Source organism: Oenanthe melanoleuca, chromosome 2 (assembly GCF_029582105.1).
Source record: "Oenanthe melanoleuca isolate GR-GAL-2019-014 chromosome 2, OMel1.0, whole genome shotgun sequence".
NCBI lineage: Eukaryota > Metazoa > Chordata > Aves > Passeriformes > Muscicapidae > Oenanthe > Oenanthe melanoleuca.
Window position 1 is genome coordinate 25,219,648 of NC_079335.1, and position 26,708 is coordinate 25,246,355.

General features: G+C 37.7%; 1 protein-coding gene across 1 annotated transcript; it reads left to right on the forward strand.

The window, feature by feature from the left end:
• Positions 1-4,774: 4,774 nt before the first annotated feature.
• CALB1 (calbindin 1) lies at positions 4,775-26,702 on the forward strand. Its single transcript, XM_056485893.1, has 11 exons — positions 4,775-4,976; positions 5,238-5,314; positions 9,793-9,867; positions 14,434-14,517; positions 14,606-14,662; positions 17,612-17,689; positions 19,905-19,960; positions 20,057-20,096; positions 20,184-20,237; positions 20,370-20,441; positions 20,863-26,702. The coding sequence occupies exons 1-11, from the start codon at positions 4,895-4,897 to the stop codon at positions 20,974-20,976; spliced, it is 789 nt and encodes a 262-aa protein (XP_056341868.1). The 5' UTR covers positions 4,775-4,894; the 3' UTR covers positions 20,977-26,702.
• The last annotated feature ends 6 nt before the right edge of the window (positions 26,703-26,708 follow it).

Below are 26,708 nucleotides of genomic sequence, written 5' to 3' on the forward strand. Positions count from 1 at the left end.
GAGGTCGATGCTGGGCATCTGTTTAGTTTTTGAAGGAAGGGAGCTGCAAAGTAAAGAATTAAATGTTCTGATGTCTCCGAGGGTCTTACAGGGTAGGAACACATGACAAAGCATAGTTGCATAGACTATTGGCCTTCTGACAAAACTGTTGCTGAACATTGCCTTGTCATTATGTTTCTTCTTGGAAAGCTACAGATGAGACTGTAAAGAAATAAAGTGGATTAGAAAGTGATGAGCTAGGCCCTAGCTTCATCTGTCAGAAGGTTAAGTCTTGGATTATGCTGCAACCTGAATTCACAAGTGACTCATCAATTTGCAGTTTCTATTAAAATATATTTTAAGTCCTCAAAATTTCTTTGGACAATTTTGTCTTGCGCAGGAAAAATATATTTCTGTCTCTATATACCTGTCCGCAAAAACCAACAAAGGCTAGTGTATTCCACTATTTACATAATATATTTCCTGTGCCAGTAGCGGTTTACCATAATGACTATATAATCCAAGGGCAGCTTAACATAGAAAGTGCATTTCAATGCTGCATTTTCTTTTTCATTTTTAAAGGATACAAATATTGATTGACATGTAGATAAAGAAAAAGTAAGCAATAAACTATTCTGTAGTATCAGCCAAAAGGACACATTCCCCCACCCACAGGCAGCCATGCTTGGTGGTAGTTGCACACTCAAGCTGCATTCTAGAGCTTAACACTACTTCTGCAAATTCTGCCACAGACCAGGTACCAACACTGTTCCAGCTTCTCTGCCTGGTTCATGTGTCAGGCTTGGGGATCTTATTTGAGTACTTGGATCAAAGATTTAAAAGAAAAAAGTCTTTCAAGGTTTGAGTTCCAAGGATCCCTTTATAAAGCACTAGCCCTTATCTATCATCTGGTTTGTACATCTGTCACCATTAAGACTGACAATGGAAGGATATGTTATACTATACTGTGCTAAGCTATGCTGTGCTATACTCTGTATAGGTACAGGTGTCTTCCCTTTTTCAAAATTAACATAATCTTCATACTTTTTCTCTTAAGAAAGACTTACAGTTATGATTTTTTCAGATATGTATTTTAAGAGTGTAGAAGAGCAAGATACACCTTCTCTGCATCATGAAAATGTTGTAGTTAAAATCTCTGAAATCACTTGCTTCAATATGGTTTTCACTCTTATGTTTCCATATGGAAAAGCTGGCAACTTCAGGTAAAGACCAGGATTTCCTTCCATGTTTTTCAGGAATGACTCTGCTGCTAATAGTCACTAAAGATCTAATAGGAAAGAAGAAAAGGCAAATCCAGCTACAACTCAGGATCACACAAGAGAGTGATCTTTCAAAAGAGAGGTGACAAAACAGTCCCTGCCTTTGATATAACTTCTCATGATGGACTGAGAATAGCTAAGTAAGCAACTTCTGTAGTCCTTGTAGAGCTTTTGTGTCGTTCACATTGGACATGTTCATTTGAAAGTTCTTACATTTGTATCTCTTTTGATCTCTGCTCAACAAAATTAAGTTTGTGATGCTTCACATGATGCTTAAATTTTTATGTTTTCTGGCTGAGAATTACTTGTCCTGTTATTTATTTGGGGGACATTCTACATTATAATTGGCATGTTTGATTTCCACACATCTTGAGAAACCCTTGGGCTACTATCATTAGATGCTTTCCTGAGAATGAAGAGAGAAGTCTGGTAGTCAGTGTTAAGAAGTCTCAGAAAAACCACATACAAAAAAACTATTAATGAAAAGCATTTGAACAACAAATGTTTTCAAGGAAAATCATCATCACTCAGATACTGGGTCACATTCTCAGCTGGCTTCAGTGTAGCTTTTCTGATTTCTGCCAGATATGGATCTGGCTCATGTAGCTCTTGTGAAAATGAACGATGAGGCTTGGGCTTCTCAGTAAAGTAATTCATTAATCAATATGTATATCTGCTTATCACCATACATATAATTTCTGAAAATGAGAATAATTTTGTCCTTGCACAAAGCCCTCTAGAATCAGAGGGAAAATTTGCATGGACTTCATTGGGTTATGGATCACATCCTGTATATATCTACATTTTTAAATGTTTTCCAGTGCTTCCTCTTTCAATGGAAATTAATAGCTTCTTGAATTGAAATGACCAGTTTCCGATTTAGTTTTGCATAAGCAGAGTCCAGTGGGATTAAATATGAATGCTGGCTTGGTTATTCATTAATCATAAAAATATGGTGTGCAGTTAGTTATGTAAGTGATTATTTTTGCACGGAAATGTCTGCTACTTTTATGCCTGTGCAGAAGGATCACGTCAAGTGCAGCAGAGAACTTATAAACCCATTCACCTTGATATACTCTTTCATAAAGAACACACAAAGATGCATAAATGCTCTGGAGCCAACACTGATTTTGTAGATGTTAGCATAATGAGAGGTCAACGTGTCCAAGCATCTGCATTCAATTGTACAGTTACGGGGAGAAGCAGCAAAAGTTCATGTGAGACCTCTTTTAAATCCTCCTGGCCACATATGACCTATGTAAAATATTTTATTCTGAGAACTTTTGAAAATGTAAACATTGCAGCTCCTGTTCGTTTAAAAGTCTGAACAGTCAGATGAACAAGGTTGAGCTGTCCCCAAACAATGCTAAATTCTTCACTCCCATTCAGCTACAGTCTTTTGGGTCAGGGAAAAGGGATAAGAACAAGATGTGATGTGCCATTGGAAAATGGTAAGCAGCAAGGAGCAAATCAACATCAGATGCAAGTCAGAGGTCTGTTGAAACAGGTTCAGTACTTGGTTTCTTTTCCTGCAGGCTTGCTGGAAGCTGAAATTCTGCACTGGACAGGGTAATTCAATACGCTTGGCATATAAGAAGTTGCCTCACTGGCACAGACATCTTCTATCTAAAAATGAAGGAAGTGCTAGTTCCACCTTTGTCTCCTTCCAGTGTCCTTGCGTCACTGGCACCCCATTGTCTTTTCCAAGTACAAAGAATAATCCCAGGCTTGATTCACTGTGCTTCCATTTGCTGAGGCCAGAGCTCTGCCATGTCCTCGTTCCTTGTAAAAATAAGCCTCAGGAGTTCTTTCTTTTCTGGTCATTGTTGCTACTTTATGGAAATGTATTAAGTTCAGATTTTTAGTTTTAAGAAAAGATATAGGCAGATTACAAAAGTTTCATGATATGGCTCCAACTGAAGTCTCTTTCTCTGAGAAAGCCATGCCTTAAAAGTGGTTCCTAGATGGGAAATTGGCCCAGTCACGATTTTTTATTTCTTTTTTACGTGGTGAAACACAGAGCCTAATTGTAAGGAAATATTAAAATTTCTTCAGCCCTTTTGCAAATATAGTGAGTATTTATGATGGCAAAACTAGTCCAAACATTTTTCACTAACACAAATATTTTGAACTGAAGAGATTAATGGTCAGTTTCTTGTGTCTTTTCTCTTTGCTGCTGCTTTGTTCAGTAGCTAAAAAAACACAGGCAACCTGGTGCATCTCTTGAAGAGCTCACAGCCAAACAGCAGTGCCAGAAGGAGAGAGGGCTGCACATAACAGGTGGAGAAACAGGAGAATGGAAAGATGGAAGGAATCAAGTACAAGGTCTCATGATTACTTAATCACTATGTCCACATCTTGTTCCATAATGCATACAAGATTTCAGCCACCCAATCTACTGAAATCCCTCTCACGAGATGTCAAACTTTAACTAAACATCCCCCTCTCATCCTGATGGGTTACCCATCCCCTTTGGCACTTTGCTGTCTTCTGCATTATCCTGTTATTTTGTTACGCTCATGTTGTTCGTGAGTCTTAACATACTATTGCCCTACTGTTAGTCATGCTGATCACTTAACACATGGAGGTTTCTGGGTTTCCCAGCTGTCTGCATCTCTCATCTTTACTGTACTACCTACTCCATTTGGGAGTGTCCTGACAGCCAGTGATCTTGCCCATCAAACCACTGTAACTCAGTGTAGCACCTGAAGGATACTGCTGGAAGGATAAAGGCAGTTTCAGTGCTTCAGACTACCCAGGTAGCCCTAATGACTAAAATTAGTCATCCCAAAAGGGACTTGGTCAGCATTACCAGCATAGCACCCTGTTTCGCCACTGCAAGAGGAAGATTTTTGTAAACTACTCTGTCCCCTTCCTCCAACTCACTGCTGATAAGATAGCAAGTCTCCAAAGCTGGTCTGCCAATAAAAAGAGCAGACTGTGGCAGTGTCCCTCATGCCTCTGCACTGTTTCTATGTTCTCAGTATGGATATCTCAATATCCCGTAGTATCTCAGAAGGAATATCAGATAAAGGGTTGCGGTTCTTCAGGGATCAGCTCTGTGCAAAGCGGTCTGCAGGTCTGGACTAGGGATGGAACAGTGAAAAACGGGTTCCTTGCACCCCACATGATGCCCCAAGTGGTTTTTTCCTTGTACCGGGACATCCCGAGGTGCTGCGAGCCACGCTCTAAACCCAGGGCCCTGTTCCAGATGGAATCCCCACGGCTGAACCGGGCGGCCGCGCTCACCCTCGGTCCCCGCGCCTCACGGCACAGCGAGGGATGCGCAGCAACTCCCGGGCGGGTCGGGCAGCGCTGCTCTCCGCGCCCGGGGCTCCCCGCTCGGCACCCTCACACCGCCCACGTCCAGCGGGCCGGCTCCCGAGGGCTCCGCCGGGCCGGCCGGGCCGCGGTGCCGCCGTCGGGAGACCCCGGCCCCCCCGCGCCGGGCCCGCGGAGAGGGAGGGCAGCGCCGGGGGGAGTGGCCCGGCCGGGGCGGCCTCATAAATAGCCCTCGGCGGGGCGGCGGCGGGAGGAGCCGTCGGAGCCGCCGCTGCCGATCCGCGCCGGCCGCGGGCAGAGCCGAGTCAGGACCGCGGACAGCGCCCCCCCCCCCGCGCCGCCCCGCGCCCACCATGACGGCGGAGACGCACCTGCAGGGCGTGGAGATCTCGGCCGCCCAGTTCTTCGAGATCTGGCACCACTACGACTCCGACGGTGACTCCTTTCCCTGCGGGGCGGCGGGGGCGCGGGGGGCGCGGGGGGCGAGCCCGCGGGAGGCTGGGGGCACAGCGCGGCCGCCCGGCGCCCGGAGCCGGCCCGGGCCCGCCGCCCGCAGCCCTCAGGGGCCGGGCCGGGCGAGGGGCGCGGGGCGCCGCCGGGAGGGAGAGCCGGCTCGGGGAGCCGCTGCCGGCGCTGGAGAGCGGAGAGAGAGTTCGGAGGGAGCGCTGACGGCAGCCGTAACTCTTTCTGTTGTAGGCAATGGGTTCATGGACGGGAAGGAGCTACAAAACTTCATCCAGGAGCTGCAGCAGGCACGGAAGAAGGCAGGCTTGGTAGGTTAATGTTTCGCCCCACTTTTCCGTCTTCTTCGGGAAAGAAGAGTTTTCTTGAGCGAACTCCATTGTCCCGGTTCCTTCTGTTCTCTCCTGCCGTCCCACGGTTCGTGCGCCTGCCGCACCGGGCAAGGGGAAATAGCGTGGTTAGAAATGAGCGGGTTGCACATCAGATCAATCGTCTGCTTTGGAAAGGTGAAACCAGGGTCCACCCCACTGATGAGGCTCGTGCCTTGCCAGGCTACAAGCTGATACTTCTGACAGTGCTTAAAAAGAAAAGTCAAGAAATGTACGGATGCTGTCTTTTTGTCTTGGATGGGACCGTCTCCCATTACAATTAATCTTGTCTGATCCAGATATGTACTCATTAAAACTGATGAGGAGAAGGAGAGAGAGAAAAAAATGGAGAAAAAAAAAAAAAAAAAAAAAAAAAAAAAAAGAAAAAGAAAAGAGGAAGAGAAAAACCCAGAACTTCAGGGTAGTTGGACTCTTTTAATTTCACACTTAATGGGCAGCACGGGCTGAAATGCGTTTCTGCCCCTTGGTGGTCACTAAATAGATCTGCAGATGACTCCTGAACACTTAATGCTCTTCACCGGGAGTAAGAGTACCAAATCCTGTCTGTTTAAATGGCTCAGACAGACAGCAAAGTTTTTGACAGTGTTGTCAAAACACTTCTGTGTGTGAGTTATCGAAACATTAATTATTAATTTCCTCTAAACTATACCCATGCAGGGAGGAAAAGAAAAGGGAGGGAGAAAGAAAGGAATTAAAGATTCTGTGTAAAAATACAGCCACTTTTAGCATCAAAGTCCAATATATAACATAATAGAATCACTCTCAATTAATCAATGCTAAAAGACTTCTGAAGAAACAAAATAAAATAATTTAAGTGGATGATGTGTGCATGGAGGAAATAGATTAATACTTCATAGTAAAAGTGCCTCCAAATTGAGATATAGTTTTTCAATAATCAAGTTTTCTTTTAAAGTTCCTATATATTTTAGACCTAAATACAGAAAAAAAAAAAAAAGAATTTTTTTTTTGTAGAAAATTGTATCATGTAAATTGTGAGTACAAACTTTGCACATATGAAAATCTGTCTCCCAGCAGTGCCTCTAATGTTACTGCAGTCTACGTAGCAGTTAATTCTTGTTAGAGACATTGGTTAGGCTCATTTTTCTTAGCATAAGTAAGTTAAACTAAAGTTAAAAATAAAATAAAGCAAAATTTAAGTTAAAAAAAAACTCAAAACAAAACAGAAAATTGGGAAAGGAATGTGGTTTTTTTAGGAGGAAAAATATCTTTTTTTTCTTCACAGAAAAGATTAAACAACTTCAATACGTTTCAAGTACTGCAATAGAAATAATACCTTCTGTGCTAAAGTGCAGGAAACTTAAGTTTGCCCAGTAGAAAGAAGATATTAAAGCCTCTTTATATTTAGTATGAATGGCATTGTTAGTAGAAATGCTAATATATTATTGAGCAGTTAAAAAGTTAATTAGAAGCTCAAAGTAAAAAATATTTATGATTTTAAGGTCAGGATCTTTTCTCTTGAAGCAAGTGCGCATCTCTTAAAAAAAAACGTAGCCTACTCAAAGTAACATAGAAACCCTTGCAGGATTTTTCTTATCTGCAACAAATGTTATAATAGATGTGGGGTTTTTTAAATAACTCCTGCTGATATCTGACACTGTATTCCAAAAATGCTCAGATGTTTAAATTTTTCTGTCCCATTTCTCTGATTCAAACCTAGCTTTGGATTGTTCTGCTGAAAACAGCAATCTACAGTGGCAAAACCAAATTCACACCTGGTCTGTAGGCTCTGGAGTACAGCTATATGTCATCTTAGGTTTCAAATCTAACCTGATTCTTGCATTTAAAGGCTCATTTGCAAAACAAGCATCTCATTAGTTCATTTCTTGTCTCACGGGATACTAATTCAGTATCATTGAATATCTATGCTTTTGCCAGAAGGGACACATTGAGAAACTAGTATAGGTTATATGTCATTTCCTTGTCTGTCCTTCTTTTAACACCCCAAAGCTTCTTTGTCATCATTAACTTCTGGATTTCAGGTCGCTCTTCGGCTCACTATTTTTGAAATATTCAATTATGCATTCTTCATAGCTGGATTTTACATCAGTCATGCCATATGCATTAAAGAATTACATTGATGCTGTCATTGAATAGGATGGTTTAATATTTCCCAGTATTCTTCCCAGCTGCAGAACTGTTCTAATTATGTTCTGATGCTAATCCTTGTATTAATCTACTCAGTAAGCCTGTACTTTCACAGCTGCTTTTTCTCAGACAGAGAGGTAGCATGCAGCTTGATTCAGGCTAGCATGCCAGAAAGGGGGGAATGTCTGCTCAGAAGTTTTATTGCTTGGGCTTTGGTAACAAGAGTCCTTTTTGCTTCATGCATTATGGTAGGTACTGAATTGATCTGCTATAACTTCAGCCATGGTAAAAGAACTCTTTTTTTAAAGATAAAAGCTACAAAAGTGTATAAACATAGCTTCTGTTTATTGAGACCCATATTTATGCAATACATTCTCTATCTGGGTGTGCCAATTGCTGAAAGAAACTCTGGGGTATGAGTGACCAATGCAGAGGTTGAGAAAGTGTCAATAGGTGGATCTTGTCTGAGCTATTCCACACCCATTTCTGACTTTCCCTGCCTGTATAGATAATGACAATATTTCTCCACAGAAATATGGGATTTATGAGTACAATTGTGTTTCTGTAGTGCCAACTACTAGCCTTACATTTTCAAATAATATTAGAAAAGCTTATTTTTTTCCATTTGTTGGAAAAGTATCTTTTCTGAGGTGCCTGACTGAGGTGTGAAGGGCTAGCTTGTTCTTCATTTCAAACTGAGCACTGCATCTCTATCAGGTTTAGGACTAGACTTGGTTAAATTTAAGCACTTTTTTTTGACCAAAAATATTAATTTGAATAACATAACTCTTCAAGCAACTCATGAGCAGGTGAAGTGAACACCGAAAAACTCACCATAATTTCTAAATAATGAACTAGAGAATCAGTTTCCTGTTTTGTTTAACCTGTAATCAACTGTGCCTCCTTTAATGGCTGGTCACTGTCCAGCACTGCAGAGCTGCTATTAGAAAGATTAGTAAAATATTTAACCAGGACTAATTAAAATCCAAGTGTCTAATTCTCCATTATATCTGCTAAGCAAACTTGTCCCCTCTTTGGGATCATTAGATGAAAGGTGACTTTGAAGTCCATTATATTAATAACCACATCTCTAATTAAAGCCACAGCAAATTACTAACTTGCTATGGATGACTTTGACAGAAATAGGATACTAGGCCGTGCCTGTATCAGCTACAAGGAACTGACATTTTAGTTAGCTTTGGTAGGTGAAATTTGGGACAAGCTACAATGGACTTTGTACAGCTGAGAGTCTCCGTGTCTCCAGTGAGAAAATCATTTAGGTCCCGTATAATCAGATCTATTATAACAACTAAACCTTTAATTTCAAAAGTCTGACATAACTTCATCTATAACTGTAGAATCATCCATTGTTTCAATATAACTGAAACCTTATTCTTGCTGAATGGTTTCATTAGCTTCTACCTCTAAGAAATACAATTAAAATTAAAAGTTTGATCAGTGTTGAAGGTTGATGACATATCAAAGAAAGGCAGGTCAAGTTGAAGTGTGAAGTCAAATATTTAGATATTTACCCCAAGGCACTTTTTGCCATAGCCTAGAATGAGAACAGTCTTTAGGGAACAGATGTAGAACAGGGATCATAATATATATGGACAACAATGATGCCTTTATTCTGTGAGATTTAAGGTGCTGCTTAAAGTTTTCTCCCACCTAAATCTCCCTTTCTACATTTAAGCAGTGACATTTTGATTCTGTTTCCATGATAACCAAATACTAAACAGTGAAAAATATGATACTGTGATGAGATCTTTTAAGACTAAAATAGCATCCATTGTTCAGGAAAAATCCACTCAAAGATGTGGAAGGACTATTTTGGTGTTCAGATGTATAATACTGAAATTTTTTCCTTATTTTGAAAGATTCTGCACTGCCTTCAGATTACTAATTTAAAAATGAAAACTGAGAAAACGGAGTAATAATTACCTATGAACTTCACTGTCACCATCCTAAACAAAGGGACTGTTAGACACATTTTCTAACATATGTCTTCATAATTTTTTTCATTCTGTAAATGATAATAGCATTCTAAGTATTTAGATGCCAATTATTCACACTGGCTATAATATAATTCCCTAGGAAGTAAAATTTATCAGAATGACGTTATTTATGAAAAAAACAATGCTCATTTTCATTTAAACTTGATGAGTGTGGCTGCAATGTATGAGTACTTCATTAAATGTGGTATATTATTTGGCAAATAATAGATTATTCAAGTATGTTTACATTTATTTCTTGTATTTTAAAGTAATGATTCTATCATTGTGACTTTGTAGGATTTAACACCTGAAATGAAAGCTTTTGTGGACCAATATGGGAAGTCTACTGATGGAAAAATAGGTATAGTTGAGGTAAGACAGTTGCTTTGTAACTTTACTTGAAGAAAATACATTTAGCACTGAACAATGTGAGCATAATATGCCAATACTTTTGGTTTTTAGATACACAGAATATTTCTTCCTTGCCCTTAAAATCTTTTTTTTTTCCTTTTCACTAATGAAACTTTTTCATTAACAAATAATGCATTCCTTGCCATATTCCATATTTCACAAGTGATGTAACCTTTCTCTCTTTATTCAATACAAATAAGCATCACCAGCAATTTAAGTTTTCTACAAAGCAGATAAAAGTTCTATTTTAGAAATTTAAATAAAAAAGGTAATTTGATGAAAAGTAATGTGATGTAGTGCTACCTGTGATTTTGAACTCATGCTCTGTCCCCACTCCTAATAGTGATGATAACATCTGAGTGAACTTTATTGGGCAGTCACTGTATGTAGTCTATTCCAAAAAAACCCAAATATGGTAAGTCAGCATGTTAGTCATGACTAAAAAAGAATTTCTTAGGATTTCCTTTCTTGAACTCTTAACAGAACTGCAGGCATAAAATTCTCACATTCCTTACTCCCATTTTCTGAAGAGGCTGAAGATAACCATCTTCTCCTCTACAGCTGCTCAACAATTGTATAACTTAGAAACTTCCTAGGGAGAGGGGCACCATTGTGTTTTCTTTGAATTTCACTCTTCAGCACTGCAAGTCAAAAAGGGGAGTTTGTGGGGTTATAGGGTTACAGTTTGAGAAGCCACTTCTCTGAGCTCACATCAGTGACTCATTTATGTCACTCTGAGTGCAGAGAGACTGCAGTTTTATTATTAAATGATATTATATTTTTTTCTGGATAATAAGAAATCTGACCTAGAGAGCTAATTAAGAAACAGCTGGAAACAAGCCAGGCCTGCAAAATTTCTACAGTGACCAGCTTTGGGTCAGTATCTAATTTTAAACAGAGGACTGAATAGAACCTGTAGAAATCAATAGAAAGTATCACTGCTGATAAAATAGATAATTTCAAGATACCATTTCTCCTCTGTCATGTTTCTCAAGAATTTTATATACTTATTTAAAAGCATGTGTAATTGTGACTAAACTACTACAGAAATATGAACAATTTGTTTCACAACTGATTTTTTAAAGTGCATCTTTTAACAATACTTAGCATTGATCAAATAGCTTTGCATCTAGAAAGAAGTAGTGTTTATTTGGTAAAACATTTTTTGTTTGTTTTGGACTAACAAATGCTAATTTATTTGTTATTGAAGAATTTTATTTAAATTAGTCTTTTTGAATATTGTATAGCAAGCACTGATGTAAGAAAAATGTGTGAACAGTGCCTGAAAATGACTGTACTTCTTCACTTAGGAAAAGATAACTGGAAGCTTTACCTTTCAAATTCTATTTCTGATTCTGATATTGACTTAGTGAGGGAAGATGAGCAAATCCAAGAGGGTCTGATATGGCTCACCACCCCCAGTGAAGTGCCAAGCATGCTCAGCATCCACGGAAGCAACTGAATAGTGATAGTATGGAGTTCAGTGACTGAAGGGACTTTCTCCCTTAATATAGAAGTTTCCAAACTCAATAGCTATATTTTGTTTCCCTTACATCAGCATGAAGCTTGATTTGGAAACTGCTGATGGGATTCATGAAATGTGTGGTACGTGCAGAGCAGTATGATATTAAAGTTGGTATTTGGACTTGATTCTCCTTCCTTGTATTAAAAAAAAATTATCCAGTATTTCTAGATTGTTCCCATTTACATAGTACATCAAGTAGTTTTTTTGAAAATTGTGTGAGCACTGTTTAAGACTTATGTAAAGACTTATGTAAAGCCATTCAGACTCCCAACCCTCAAAATGAACACCCAGCCTTTGACAACGAATGTGCCAGCCAATAATGAGTTTTCAGGAAAGGTCTGTTGACTGAGATAAAGAGGAGGCCTGAGTGGCTTCACAGAGGAAGAAGTGGATTTTCAGCTCAGATTAAGTGTTGATTCTGTCTTTGCAAGCACACTGCAGTTAGTTCTCTGGCTATTATCCAGTGTCCTCCAGCTCAAGGCAGAGCCTGACCTGCCCACTTTCTTGCCATTGTGTAAGAGACCTTTAATTCACCTTTTGTACTCATTGAGACCAATGCTTTTACTAAAATGTGACAGTGAAACCCAAGGTTTCAAAATTCATAACTGCAGCAATTTCACATTCAAATTATTTGAAGATTACTGCTGCCATAAAATTGACTACTTACTAGCCTAAGCAAATTCACTCTATCAGGTGAAATGAATTTTAAATAGCATTAAATATCAATGGAATTTACTTAGAGAACAATGTCTAGAAAACAGTTCTGATATTGTTTTAGGTACTGAGAGTATTTTTCTGCTAGGTAACCTATAAAAATGCACCTCAGCCTGCAGCTGACCAGAGAGGAGTCAAATCAGTCTCAGACTTGGTAGTTGTCCTCTATTATTTGTGGTCCAGAGATAACCAACTTTCTCCATAAAAGCAGCAAAGCTCAAGGCTCACTAAACTACTATTGCTGTCATACACAGACTTGCAGTGGTCTGCACTTTTACTCAAACATGCTCACAAAGCCCCCCTATGCTTATCCCCACTAAGAAGTCATCACTTAAAATAGCACCAGGTTTCCATCTTTCTTCTTGGTAGTGGTATAAAACTGGGACTGGGAATTTGAACCAGTTTCCACACAATCTACTCATCCCTTTAACACTGCAGCATTTTCCACAAAAAGCAATTTCATGCTTTCCCCTGAGATTTACAAAGGGTGAGAGGTATAGCTTAAAATAAGGTAATTTTCTTCCAGAGGTAATATATTCTGTGCCTCAAATACAGTTTGGTACTGCTAATAAGCTGTTAATGATCCTTTGGACAGTTACTATTTTACAGTGCCCTTGCAAAATTCACAGGAGTTAGCTATGTCATTGAACGACATCTTATTTATATTTTCCAACACAAGCAAATCCTTTCCCATTATTATAATCAGTCACTTCTCCCAAACTATCTTCATTATTCTAAATAGTTGTCCATTCCACTTTTACTGTTAAATAGGAGTGTACTCTAACAATCAAAGCTTTTCTGTCATGACAGAAATAAAGGAATTTTTTCATAAACCAGGACTAAGTTACACACATTTAGCTGTTGGTACACATAAATATATACTTATGCATACGTGCATATGCTATTTATAATGGAGTAGGTTTTGAAAGGTGCTGACAAAAACACATTTATTGGGTTGATTTTGATTTCATGTTCAGCCACTTAGGAAAAGCACTCAGAAGGTTTTGATGGGCCTGACAGCCTGTCATCAGTTGCACCACTTCTGTAAGGAGAGTGCTCTGATGTCTCTTTTCAGCTGCACCAACACCAAAAGAATTTAACTGATTTCTTGTGTATGTGATTTTAGAGAAAGAAGAGATATGTCTCTATAACTTTGTTGTGGCTGTGGGGTGAGAGCTGAAGTCACTTATGGCTCTGCTGGTTCCCAATTAAAAAGCCTCAACAATTAGGCAATAGCACTGAAATAGGCAGAACAAAAGACTTGAGGGTATGAAACGAAGGCAGAAAAATAAAAATTTGAATCGAAATTTTAAAGTGGGACTCCAGAAAATCTGCAGATGTCATTTTACATAAAAGAATGCAGCTAAGAAATCTGTCCTTCTCCATTTTCTCTGTAGTAAGCACAGCTGGTCTATTCTTCAAGTAAAAAGTTTTTTTTAAAAATCAAAACATATTTCATACATTTTTGAGGACAGAAAAAAAATAGAGCTTTTGTTAAAAACAAATCATGATTTTACATTAAATTACACAGAATGCTTTCCATCTTCTACATTTGTCACTTGCCAAAATTGAGTTATAGTAAATGAACATTTTCAATAATCAGTTCAATAATGTCTGATTTTAAAAAAGCCTTTTGTAGAAAAGAGGCATTGGAAGAACTGTCCCTGGTTTTGCAGGGCTAAAAGCCCTCTTGATTTCTTTCTGGTATTTATAGCTCTTTATGAACACATCTCTGTGACTGACAAATGAGAACTGCCATCCCTTACCCTCCCTATTTACTTTTTTTTTTCTTATATTTAACCATTTGCATTACAATTGTGCTCTTTGTGTCAGTGTTCCTTTCTTGTTCTTCCTTGGTATCTGAATAGCCTGTACTTCTCAGTTTCCTAATTCATGGCCCTTCACACTTATCCTATGTGAGTCCTTGTGTTATGCTTTCCCTTCATGCTGATTCAATGGATTTTAATACAGATCCTAATTCTGCATGGGTGATTTTTTTCCCCCCTTTCTCCAGCTACCCTTTTGTTAAAGTGCTACCTCACTCCCTTCTCTCAGACCTCAAGTTCTGTTTGACCTTGGTGACTATGACAAAGCTGCAAGCCAGAAGCCTTTCAGAGGCATCTTCCAAACTGTTCAGCTAGCAGGATGAAGCTTCCAAGTGGGCCACAGTACGGCAGCAGCAGTATAAGCACAAAGAATTTCATACACTTTTAAAAATCTTCATGCTCTTTTACAGGCTCAGCTGGCCTAAAGAGCCAAAATTTAATCTTTCTTAAATTCTGTTACAGCTTGCTCAGGTATTGCCAACGGAAGAGAATTTCCTGTTGTTCTTCAGATGCCAGCAGCTAAAGTCAAGTGAAGATTTCATGCAGGTACAGTATGAAAAGTTGTCTGTTGTAAAACCATGGAAGACCTGTTTGCCATAAACACATCATTAAAGCATTCACATTCTGATTGCAGACATGGAGGAAATATGACAGCGACCACAGTGGCTTCATTGATTCTGAGGAACTTAAGGTAAACCAATATCTGTGACCATGCACAACATGAGAACAGGTGTTGGATTACAGCCTGTGCTGCTATCTCTTCCTTCAGATACCCCACCTGTGCATGTTTTTGCATTTCAAACTTGGCAAAAAATGCAATACAATTAGCTAATGTTGTTATCGCCAGTAAGTTACTTCAAATGAAACTTTAATCTGATCAATGTTTTTTTAAATCATGTTTTTATTCAGATTAGTGTTGGTATCAAATTACTTGGGGTACCAGGTAGTTTAGAAGTAAGAAAGATTAAGAAAGCAAGATGAGTCTCTGACAGCTATACTGATTATTTTTTTGGCCTCTTAGGGGAAAGAGCTGCTTTGTTGTGTTTTTTTCTTGAGAGCATCACTCCTATTAATCACTATGCTGCTGGACAGTTGATGCTGTCTCAATTACCATGTAACCCCAGAACTTCCTAACTGTAATACTGTTAGACTAACAAAAATGGAACTGTGCTGCCTCTGCTTGCTTAACCTTGTAGGACTTTGGTATCAGCTTTAATATGCACAAATAAGAGCAGAATCAAGGTTATCCCATTAGCCATCTCAGCCTTGCACAGTTGAAACAAGAGTGATTTTATTTCACAACCAACAGTCATACAACCAACATCAATTTGTCGATGCTGAGTTAGTGTCACAGAATCACAGGGTGGTTTTCAGGAACTTCTGGAGGTCATCTGGTCCAACCCCTGTGCTCAGGCAAGACCACTGGAAGCCAGTTGCCCAGTACCTTGTTCAGATGGCCTTTGCAAGTCTCCTAGAATGAAGACTCTACAGCCTCCATGGGCAACCTGTGCTAGTGCTGTGTCATCCTTACAGTGAAAATGTGTTTTCTGATGCTCAGAGGGAACATTTTGTGTTTCACTTTGTGACCATTGCCTCTAGTCCTGTCAGTAGCCTAGCTCCATCCTCTTTGCACCCTCCCATGAAGTATTTATATACTTTTATGTTCCCTTGAAGCTCCTCTTCTCCAAGCTTAAGCGTCCCAGTTCTCTCTGCCTTTCTTCATAGAGCAGAGATGCTCATATACAACAGCTCTCTGAGTAGAAAGGTGCCATTTTCCACAGTTCAACTGCATTTGATTCACTATTATAGCTTTATGTTCAAAGGAATCAAAGCAATTCATTGCATGAGAAAGATCTAGAAGTGTTTATCCATCTAATTTGGACTGTTTTGTCTATATGTGGCATAAAGAAGAGTGATGTAAGTTTTAAATAAAGCACCAGGAGATCAAACTGTTCAAAATCTTTACTGTTCTTCTGCTCAGAAAAGGAATTCATGACAGAAAATTCGCATCTTTTTTCCTTTTCCCTTTCTCTTTTGAGTTTGATATCTGTGTGACATTTGCTGAGGATCTAAGCTTAGTGTAACCCTCAGGCAGACAAGCTCATTCTTCTGCTGACTGGTTGCACCAGGTCTGTGTGTTTAAAGTTGGTAGGATCAGGAGAAGGTAGCACTTGAGAACTCTCCAGCTGTTAGATGATGCCTGCTGACCGCTACATTTTAAAATAGATTTTAATAGGCAGGGCTGATTGAGGGTCAGTTGAAGAATGAATGATTTTAACTGAATCTCTCATGGTTCATCTCTCTTGTGCTGTGAGGTTTTGTTTGCCTCAGAGGAGGAGGCCATTTTAACACTGAAAATAAGACAAAAATGTTCAGTTTTATTTTTAGGTCAGTATTTCTTGGCAAGCCCAAACATTTTTAAGTATTTGCTATGGGAGGAGTACACCCACTTCAACTTTGTAAGTGAAATTTAAGCTGGAAATCAGGAAAACTTTCTAACAATAGTAATGGCAGGAGAATGTGTTGTCTAAGGGGGAGGCAGACTCTTCATCACTGCCTGTATTTAGGAAAGGTTTGGCGATAGCTCAGACCGGAGAGTACTTCAGAAAGTTTAGATAGATAGAATCCTTTTCTTGAGATGTGTACTAAATAGCCTTTTAATTTCCCTTCCAGTTCTGTTTTCCATTGAAGCACAGAAGATAAAACATGTTTCAGTAACATCCATTCAGAACATCTCAGTCGTGTTCTTTATACAAGCTACCAGGAAGGGCCTCCAGCATGGAGGGGGCCAGGCTAAAAGAACTATAGTGGGTGTTAGTCATATGACTATAGACATGTTTCCATTCAGGTCCAGGAATGCAAGTTTATTTTTTTATAAGCTCTCACATTTTCTATCTTGAAATGTAGCCAAAAATTCTGTGAAGAGAATGACACTCCAACTGATTACAGGAATTAGATCTTTCATCAGGTCTTGTAATGTCCTCGCTTAACAATTTGGTATCTTCCTTGTTTTGATGTCACAGATCTAGTACAGAAATTTAAAACACTGAATGGGTGGAAACCATTTTATTTTTTGAAGCAAAAATGGCTGGTTTTTCACATTAGTGACACCAAATTCTCATTCAAAAATGCAATGAAATTGGCTGCACACATTTAAAATACAAGGTAGGAAGAAGCAATGTTCACTTCTAGCATCAGGTACTGCCATAGGCAAGGACGAAGCTCAATTAATCATTGATCCTTTCTGTAAAATTGTTCCAATGCTGCAAGAAGTGATTAGGCATACAAGCTTTCAAGGAGACCCAAGGTTAATTGGTTTACTTTACTGATAGTGCTTATTAGGAAGCAGTATACTTGAAAGCCTAACCTTTTTTCCAAATTCACCATGCAACAAATGGCAAATGATGCAGGAAGTTTTATTAGTTACTTTTTCCAAACAAAGTGCAATATACTTGAACTTACCAAAAGAAACATATATTTTTAGCTGTTAATAACTAGTTTTTCCTACTTATTGGGAACTTCAGTAGTAAATACTAAAGTGGAAATAAAATAGTATTTTCCATTACTTTAATCTTAGTTAGCAAGTCAAACATTTTATACTGTAGAAAACATTCACCTATTACTCTATTTATTTTAACAGAGCTTCTTGAAAGATTTGTTACAGAAAGCAAATAAGCAGATTGAAGACTCAAAGCTATCGGAATACACAGAAATAATGGTAAGTTTATTTATAGGCATAATGGTTTAATGGGCAGTTATCATTACTGCTCAAAAAGTCCAGGAATTTTTCACCTTCTTGGTATTTATATAATATCATACTATGCCATTGGATTTTCCCTGTTTTGCTCCCTTGTGCCGCTAGTTGTAAAACCAAAGTCTCCACATTTCATAGGAGCAAAATTGTTCTTGTCATAATTATATTACTATGTTTAGATCAAAATAATTTGATGTTACTTTCTATGTTTTGCCTTCTTACAGTGCTGTGATGTCTGTCTCTTGTCTTAAAAGCCATGGTGGCTTCCATAGATTTACAAAATCACACTTTCCTTCTCCCCTTGCTTCAAGATAAATTCATGTTTTAGATCAAATACTATAGCAAAACTGTTGCTTCCCTGGCCTTAAATCAGCCAATCCTTGAAATAATCCATCCATTCTATTGCTATGGTACTCCGTGGCAAGGATCAGTACTGGCTTCTGCATGGGCTTTTCAAGAAAAAAAAGAGAATTCTGTTCTCCAGGAAATGTATACCAGTATATTTTTTGGTTTACCAGCTTATTTTTGTCCTAAAATACTTGTAATAATGAAAAATATGCTAGGTAGATGCACTAGCCCTCAATTGGCTTAAGATTTCTGAACAAAACTTGTGTTTCTCCTGGAGAAAGTCTGCTGGTTCATTGTACCATTTACATAGAATTGTCACTCTTCATCCACTGCTAAAGATAACATTGCCATTCAGGGAACATTTTGACCTCCATCCTAAAGTGTGCTATAACTTCTGGCCTCTGCAGAGACACACAGTGACAAAGAATTTAGTTCTAAGAGAAAAAAAAATCAGCCCAGATCACCAATCATTTCCTCAGAAAACAGAAGAATAATAAAAAATGCACCATCCTAGCAGCTGCTGGCAGGCAGAGCCAGTCACTAACAATTCATCAAAATACAAAACAAGTTCACTTCACAGCTTCCACTGCTTACCTCCCTCAAATGCAAATCTGTTTTCCTGGGAAATGCACACAAGACAGATGCTTTTATACAAAGGAAAGAAGTGTTAAAAGGAACCATGATGTTGTGTAGAAATAAATGTTTGTAGAATTGGTCACTTTTTTTCTGGTATCCTCTGTCATTTGTAGTGTATTAGCAAAGTGAAATTAGGTTTTTTTCATTGCATTACATTAGTTCCATCTTTAAAAGGATACACATTTATGCATATATGTCAGTACAGAATGTTGCTTTTCCTCTTATCTATAAATTACATCTAAAATTACTGTGATTGCAGGTGATGTGATGGAGTGTGGGTGGTGGTGCTTTCAAAACAATGCTTTGTAGTCTGCTGCTTTTGAGACTCTTTATACAGCAAGTGCAATACTATGTTTAAAAGTAGAAAAATTGAACTATACAGACATAAATACTGGAAGAGAAAGTCTTATGTAGGAGCAATATCTTTATCTACTTCTAACAGCTATTAGAAGATGTTCATATCTTTCAAGTGGCAGGAACTCATCCTTTCAAGGCCTCAAAGGAGAACACTTTAATAGTAAAGTTATTAAAGATTATTAGAAAAAGTAATCACTAATTTTTTAAAATTATATTAACATAGTTATTACAATAATTTAATTATGCTTCTTTGGAGAGATTTATTTTCCCATTTTCATACCATCAAGAAAATAGGATCATCTGTAACATCTGTTCACTTTTTTTTTTTTTTAATATATCACAGTAGCAAAACATTGTCTTTACTTAAATACTTAGACCTAGTCAATTGGATGAAATGTCTATTGTTTTCTGTCTTGGGAACTGAATGCCTTGGGTTCTATTCCACTTTACCCAATAGTTTTTTCATCTTTAAGAATAGAGAATAATGATTCTCTTATCCAATCATGACATGAAGTCAAAAGTAAAATATTATCACATCAACACTTCTGTTATTTATAAATAATTACATGCACATTTCTCATACAAGACATTCATTCATCAGTGTAGGCAGGTTAAGACCTACCTACCACAGGTTAATTAGAATTGCATCATCAGATTTTGCAGTAGAATTAATTACTATAAATTACTTAGTACTTAAAATAAATGTATTACACAGCAAATGTGACCTGGGGACATCATTTCAGGACAAAGTTAATTGGATTTAAGCTTACCAAATAAGTGTTTTCTTCATTAGGTTGATTAATTTTGATTAGCAATGTAAATGTATTTATTCTTTCAGCTCAGGATGTTTGATGCAAACAATGATGGAAAGTTGGAGCTTACTGAACTGGCCAGGTATGTGTTCTGTTTCTTTTCACAATGAATATCATATGCCAAGTGCTGTAATGGGAACAATTAAATATTTTGACCTTTGTTTTTTTCTCTCCAAAGACTACTGCCTGTACAGGAAAATTTTCTTATTAAATTTCAGGTATGAATATTCACATTCTTTAGGTAACCTGTTACTATCACACATAACTGGTGTCATTAATGAGTTTGTTTTCCTTTTGGCATTTAGGGTGTCAAAATGTGTGCAAAAGAATTCAATAATGCCTTTGAGATGTATGATCAAGTAAGTCTTAAAAATATATTTTTATTAATGGCATAGTTTATTGGCACTTATTTTCTGGATTTGTGGAGAAGTAGCCATAGCCTCTGGAATTAAAAATAAATGTTTAAACTTATCTTTAATTGTATTTTTCAGGATGGCAATGGCTATATAGATGAAAATGAACTTGATGCCCTACTGAAGGATCTCTGTGAAAAGAACAAAAAGGTAATCCTAGAGGGCTTCTTTCCCCTTAGAGATTAGATTTAATTTGGATTTTAAGGACACCTTAATCCACCCTAATAAGATAAATATAGAGCTTCTAAGTCATAATTCCTGAAGTCAAAGTACAACTAAAAATTGTGGTGGAAATAATAGCAGTGTAAATCCTGAACTAGGGGAGTTGTGATTACACAGAGACACTGTCAAGAACTTGCTTGCTTCTGAGACACCAGCTAGCAGCAAGCAAACAAATGGCTATCATATATGTTATAAATATCACATACAAATATGTAAGAACATTTTAGTGTGTTACTGTCAGACAGGCTGAGAATATCTGGGATTTTTTCTCATTTCCTGCCATTGGAAGTAAACTTGTTCATGCTGATAACTAAACAGGATTTTAAAGCATTATCTGTTCTTTAAATAGGAATTAGACATTACCAACCTTGCAACATACAAGAAAAGCATCATGGCCTTGTCTGATGGAGGAAAGCTTTACCGAGCAGAATTGGCTCTTATTCTCTGTGCTGAGGAAAACTAGAGCTCTTCTATCATGTCCACTTAACTAGTGATGTACTCTACACAATAACTGTGCACTATAAGGGAGTAGGCTGTATTTTTAAACTGCATATAGAAAATTAGCCAGGATGTGTGGCACATTCCTTTCAGTTTGTTTCTATACTGTTTGTAATGTACAGTTTTTGTAACAATAAGATTGATAAAGAGAATGTCAGTGTTTGGGCCAGTCTGTATATTCAAAAAGAAACTAAATATGTCAGGGTTGGTTTTGGTTGGGTTTTTTGCTCTCATAAACACAGTTGGAGAAAAATTAAACCTGCTGACATTGCTGTGGTCATCATATCCTTTGACACTTGCAACATTTCTTGTTAAACTACATAACAAAAAGATCTACACATATCTTTCCCGTAACAAATAAATGTGGGGTTTTTAAATATAAAACATGAATAAATATGATCTAGGTCTGAAGTAGGAAAGAGACGTTGGCATGTCTGATTTCAAAAATTTAATAAGGCAGTAAGAAATATTTCCAGTTGTTAAACCACCCACTTACAGGTCTGTACTCCCTGCAGTCTTACAATTACTCTTCTCATTACAAATTCATAGTATAGACAAAGCATTTATCTGGAATAGATCTCCATGCAGTAGTTGATAAAAATATAGTGTTCTCAATCTAGCTGTTTTACTGAATTTAAACATAGGCACTTCAGAAATAAATGCCTTTAATCTGTCTTGAAATCCTGGCTAAATGACAGGTAGTATAGTTAATACACAGATTAACATATGATATTATAAGTGTACCTTTCATGACTATTGCTGTGTCAGAGAATATGACAATCCATTTTCTAAACTATTTTCACATTTTGCAGGTTATAATTATTCTAGTAAATTGCTGTTTTTACATCATATTCTGTGTAATCAATAATTAAATTTAATATCCTAAGATTATTGGTGTCTAGTTTGTGTATCTCCTGGATTCTTGTATCTGTACCATGTAAAGAACAAACTGACTCTTTTAAAAAATGTGCCTCCTTGGATCTTACACTAAATTACTAGTCTATCTCACTAACATTAAAATTTGACATTAAATGAAGTAAAAAATACTACAGATTTTATAAAAATTTAGTAATTTAGTTTACATGGTGGGCTCTGCTTTTTATTATATTAGAGATGTATTTTTTAAATGGGAACTATACTATGAAGCAGCCCTATCTTCTGGCATCCTTGGGTTTTTTGGCCTGGCTCCCTTTTTACTTTGCACCAATTTTATGCTAGACAACTTCATGAATGTCCAGGCCACTGCTCCCAGTAAGTACTGGAGAAGGAAGGAAATTGGGCTGTGTCTTAAAGCCAATAAACCTATGCTGCCTCCATGTGCAACTGTTTCAGAAGCAATTCCAGGTTAGCAGATTAGCTATATACAACTTCTCAGATGCATTTCTGTGTCTTATTTAACAAATGGAAACAAATGCATTTTATTTGAAATGTGTCTCAAACAATGAGGCTCAGTCCTTCAAGATTACAGTCAATGAACTCCCACTGAAATTAATCCTTGAATTCCTTATGTGTACTCAAGCAAATAAATACCATTTCAGAAATGGCCTAATGGCCTTGGGCTCTTTCCAGGCTGAGCCTCAGAAAGTTAAGGGATAGGTACGTGGTGCTGGATGGGGTCTTGCTGGGAAAAATACCACACACATAACAAAACTAAAATAAGGTTAAGACAGCTCATTCTCACTGTTTTACTTCCACTCCATGCACAGTGATTTAATGTTTTACCTGCTTGTCTCCTCTTTTCTCTATGCAATGTGAAATACAATTGTGTATATTAAGTGAAGGAACAGTGAATCTGCCTATCAATACAATAAATGATTGATATTGTTCATACTGTCCATGTGAAACCCTGGATTTTTGCCTTATTTTAACATTTTAAAAGCATAAAGAAAAAACCCCCAAACCTTGTGTGTAAAAATATGTTTGCTACATCATTAGTGAGAGATAAAGCTTTTAAAGTGTTTTGACAGAGTCACTGCAGAAACTGAAATCTGTCTTCCTGAACATGAGTAAAGGTAACTGTCACAGATCTGTTCTGAAGCCACCCTCGTGCTACTGCTGCTTCCCACCAACTGGCTCTGCTGCAGAGCACAACACAGCAAGCAGCTCTCAGTTACCCACAGGCAAGATGTTTCCTCAGTTATTTCTCTTAAATAAAATCTGGATTAAAAGAAAGCAATTTAAAATCCCAGTTCTGGCAAAGGTGCCTACTGTCAGTGCAAAGCAAATTGTGACTAGTAGGGCTAAGTCAAAATTGCTGTAAAACCTCCAGGTTTTAAACTCTAAATCACTCCTGGGCAGACATTTTTAAATGTCAGGGCTGGGGCAGAACAAGGCATAATAATAAGAGAGATGATGATAGGGAAGACTTCTTCTTTCTTCCGGTAGACATCTAGTGACCAAAGAAAAGCAAAACTGTACCATGCAAAAAGATTAACTACATGATGTAGAGCAGGCATGCCATATTCCTGCTAAACAGAAATTGAGGCAAAGATACTTGGGATCCCCTCTACTGAAGCTTTTAATAATTTTGCTGCCTATAAATACATTATTTATTAAACACCCAAATAAGCAAGCTAACAAATACCAAAACTCACCATCCTACAAATCACAAGTATGCTGTAAAATATTTTAGCCCATTCTAGTTTAAATGTGTACATATTAAAACTTAATATTGCACCAGGTATTCAAATCATAGGTGGTGATATTCTAGAAATTTTAAAGCACAAACCAGCAAACTGAAAGAATAAAAACAATAGTATGAGTATGAGGCCCTCCATAAACCCTTGGCATTATAAATGCAGTGTTTGCTGACAGAAATAAACCTTAACAGTACCAGGTCAGGCAGAGTGAGTGCCTGCTTCCACCTGGGCCCACACCACTGTCCATCAAGGCACCTTAGGGGCCATTAACACTGCCCAGCTAACCATTATGGAGAATATCATGTGAATTTCCACCAACAACTTAATCAAGATTGAAACAAATACTTTGGCTTCTTTTGTTCACTGCTGCACTGTTCTATCAACAATAGCTTATGCACAGTATCATAATAAAAATAATCTAATCCTCCCTGTTTAGAATTTAGTTATCCACCTTAGAAAAGATTCCCCACAAGAGCTGATGGAATTTCTAAACACCATATTCCATGGGCAAATGTCAAATACAGACTAGGGTGCTGACAGTCATCAGCACTTTTATGCAAAATGAACCATGTCAATGAATAAAATACATATGCACTGCTGCTGAACTCCCCTTAAACCTTGGTTAAGGCTTTGGTTTTTTACATAGGGTTTGCTTTTTCTGATTTTTACTAAGCCTTCATCATAATCATGATTATAGCCACTGGTTATGGAGGGCAACTGAAATCCACCTCTACTTGCTGTGTCTTTGAAAAGATACAGAATGCATACTTGAGCACCTGGATATACATGGCCTGATTTTCTGAAGTGTTGTGCACCTCCTATTCCCTCTGAAATCAACTGAAGTTGTTCTACAGCAACTAAAAAGCAGGTCAGTGCACTCAAATCCCAAGGACTATTTTATTGCATATTAAATGATCACATAAAAGACTGTGGGGTTACCTTTGTTCAAGTGGCATTACTTATTTAGCAGTTACAACACAAGATGCTCCATGGAGTTAGACAATGATACAAACTTTCTTGCAATTCAGTATCTTTAGTTACATGTTATCACTATGGGAAAAAAGAAAACTTAAATGAGTAGGCTCACACGCCCAGGAACGTGGAAGCCCGTAGAGACAGCTAGGAACTCTCAGTTCCCTCAAAGAGTATCATCCTCTGTTTGTAAAGCAAATCCTCAACTTGGGAAATACAAGCAATATTCTCAATGGTAATTAAAATATTGAAGAGGAGAGATTCTCAAAACTAGGAGAACTAAAGACTGACAGCAGTTCTGGTGAAGAGGTATTTCAATAGATTTCTCTCATTTGCAATCTTAAATAATTTTCATAACTTGTTGATAAGCCCCTACTATAGCACAATACCACTTTTTCAGCACTAAATTATTCTAAAAAATTGTAACAGGTTCAAAGACAGTAAATCACCAGCAGGAAAAAAAAGGTAATTTCAATATTTAATTAAGAAGACAAGATACACTTTTCAGTTGAAAACAGAAAATTAATTCCCTTTGTGGGTGTCTCCAAGTTGAGTTCATGGAAGTGGTAACACCTTTCACTGATGGATCATGCAAAAGTAATTTTTAAAAAGGCATTTGGATTTTAGGGAAGTATACTTGTGATTCATGAAAATTAAACTGCCTCTAAACTACAACCCTACTGACTCCTGTTGCAATCTCCAGTGTACACCATCACCTTTTCTGACCCATTCCTTCATCTTCCTGTCCCTCCAACTTCATAAAATGATTATATCACAAAGCAATACTTGTTTTCATCCTTCTCTTTACATCGTGGCTCCTGGCAATCTCAGATGGGGTGAGGAATGTAATAACCTCAGGGCAGATATGCCAGCCTAAGACAGCATGGACACTATTTCTCCTGCCAGTTTAGCAATGTTTGGAATAAAGTAGCTGTGATGACTGTGCTTTGTGTCAGTCTGTGAGTCTTGGACAGCTCTTGGGTTTTAGAAATATTTTATGCCTTTTTCAGGACAGTCTAATCCTCATCAGCATTTAGGAAGAGCTGCTTTTGGAGTTTCCAAATCAGACACTGGGTTAGGTAGTAGCTATAAAGCTTCTTTCTCTTATTCTTTTTCTGAGTTCAGATGTGTTGATACTTCAGTAAGAATTACATGGTATTTATGCAAAACATAAACTTGAGATGTTTAGGATTCATGTCTTCCTTTCCTGTCCCAACAAAGTCTAACTGTTACTGGAGGAAATGTGTCCCAGTCAGACACATTCTCCTGCAGCAGTAGATAATAAGATCAGGGTTTTTTTTCACTTAACAAAGTCTATATATTAGCAAATATTTTGTAAGTAACATAACCCTTAAAACATTATATGCCATTTCTAAAACCTGCATCAACATATTGTATACAGCTTGCCAAGACAAAATGCTCAGCATCTAAAAGCAACTAACTTGTGTAGTTTGAAGTTAATATCATTGGCATAAGCAAGATAAAAGAAACCCTTTCTTATTATAGATGCTCATTAAAATTTCAAATGTGATTTCTGGTTCCATAGCTTTAAAAATGGTTTTTTTACAATTAATAATTCATTTAGCTATGAACAGTTAACAGGTAAAAGACTATACTTCAGAAGCAGTACCCATTTCTGCAAATGACAAACATTCTGTTAGCAAATAAATCATCCCCAGTGTCTCTTTACAGGACAGGCTTTAAGAGGCCTCCCTGCAATATTTTGTCCATATCAGATGAAGCAAACTCTGCTATCCTATGTTACTGTATGTTACTGTGGACTATGCTATTATATTCCTATACATGAAAGGCAGAAGTGCTTCCTAGCCTCTGAAGCCAAGCATAAACTGAATCCCAACTTCATGTTAAGGCTTGGAATATGCCTCCTTTCTTGTCCCTTCCCACCCATACCCCACACAGGACCTGTTCTGTGAGCTAAAAGGAACTTGCCAGTCTTCTTGCTTCAAATGACCAGCTCTGGGGGAATACTGCAAAGTACACCTGTCCTGCTATTCACAGGCTATAGAAATGTCTTCAGGTCACATCAAGTCTATGGCAATTTCACATATTGAGCAATCTCAGTCCA

Excerpts from the sequence above, each read along its gene's own strand:
- CALB1 (XM_056485893.1), top strand. The coding sequence starts at position 4,895 with ATGACGGCGGAGACGCACCTGCAGGGCGTGGAGATCTCGGCCGCCCAG. Across the intron at positions 5,315-9,792 it reads CACGGAAGAAGGCAGGCTTG|GATTTAACACCTGAAATGAA; the intron begins GTAGGTTAATGT and ends GTGACTTTGTAG. Across the intron at positions 20,238-20,369 it reads CCTTTGAGATGTATGATCAA|GATGGCAATGGCTATATAGA; the intron begins GTAAGTCTTAAA and ends TGTATTTTTCAG.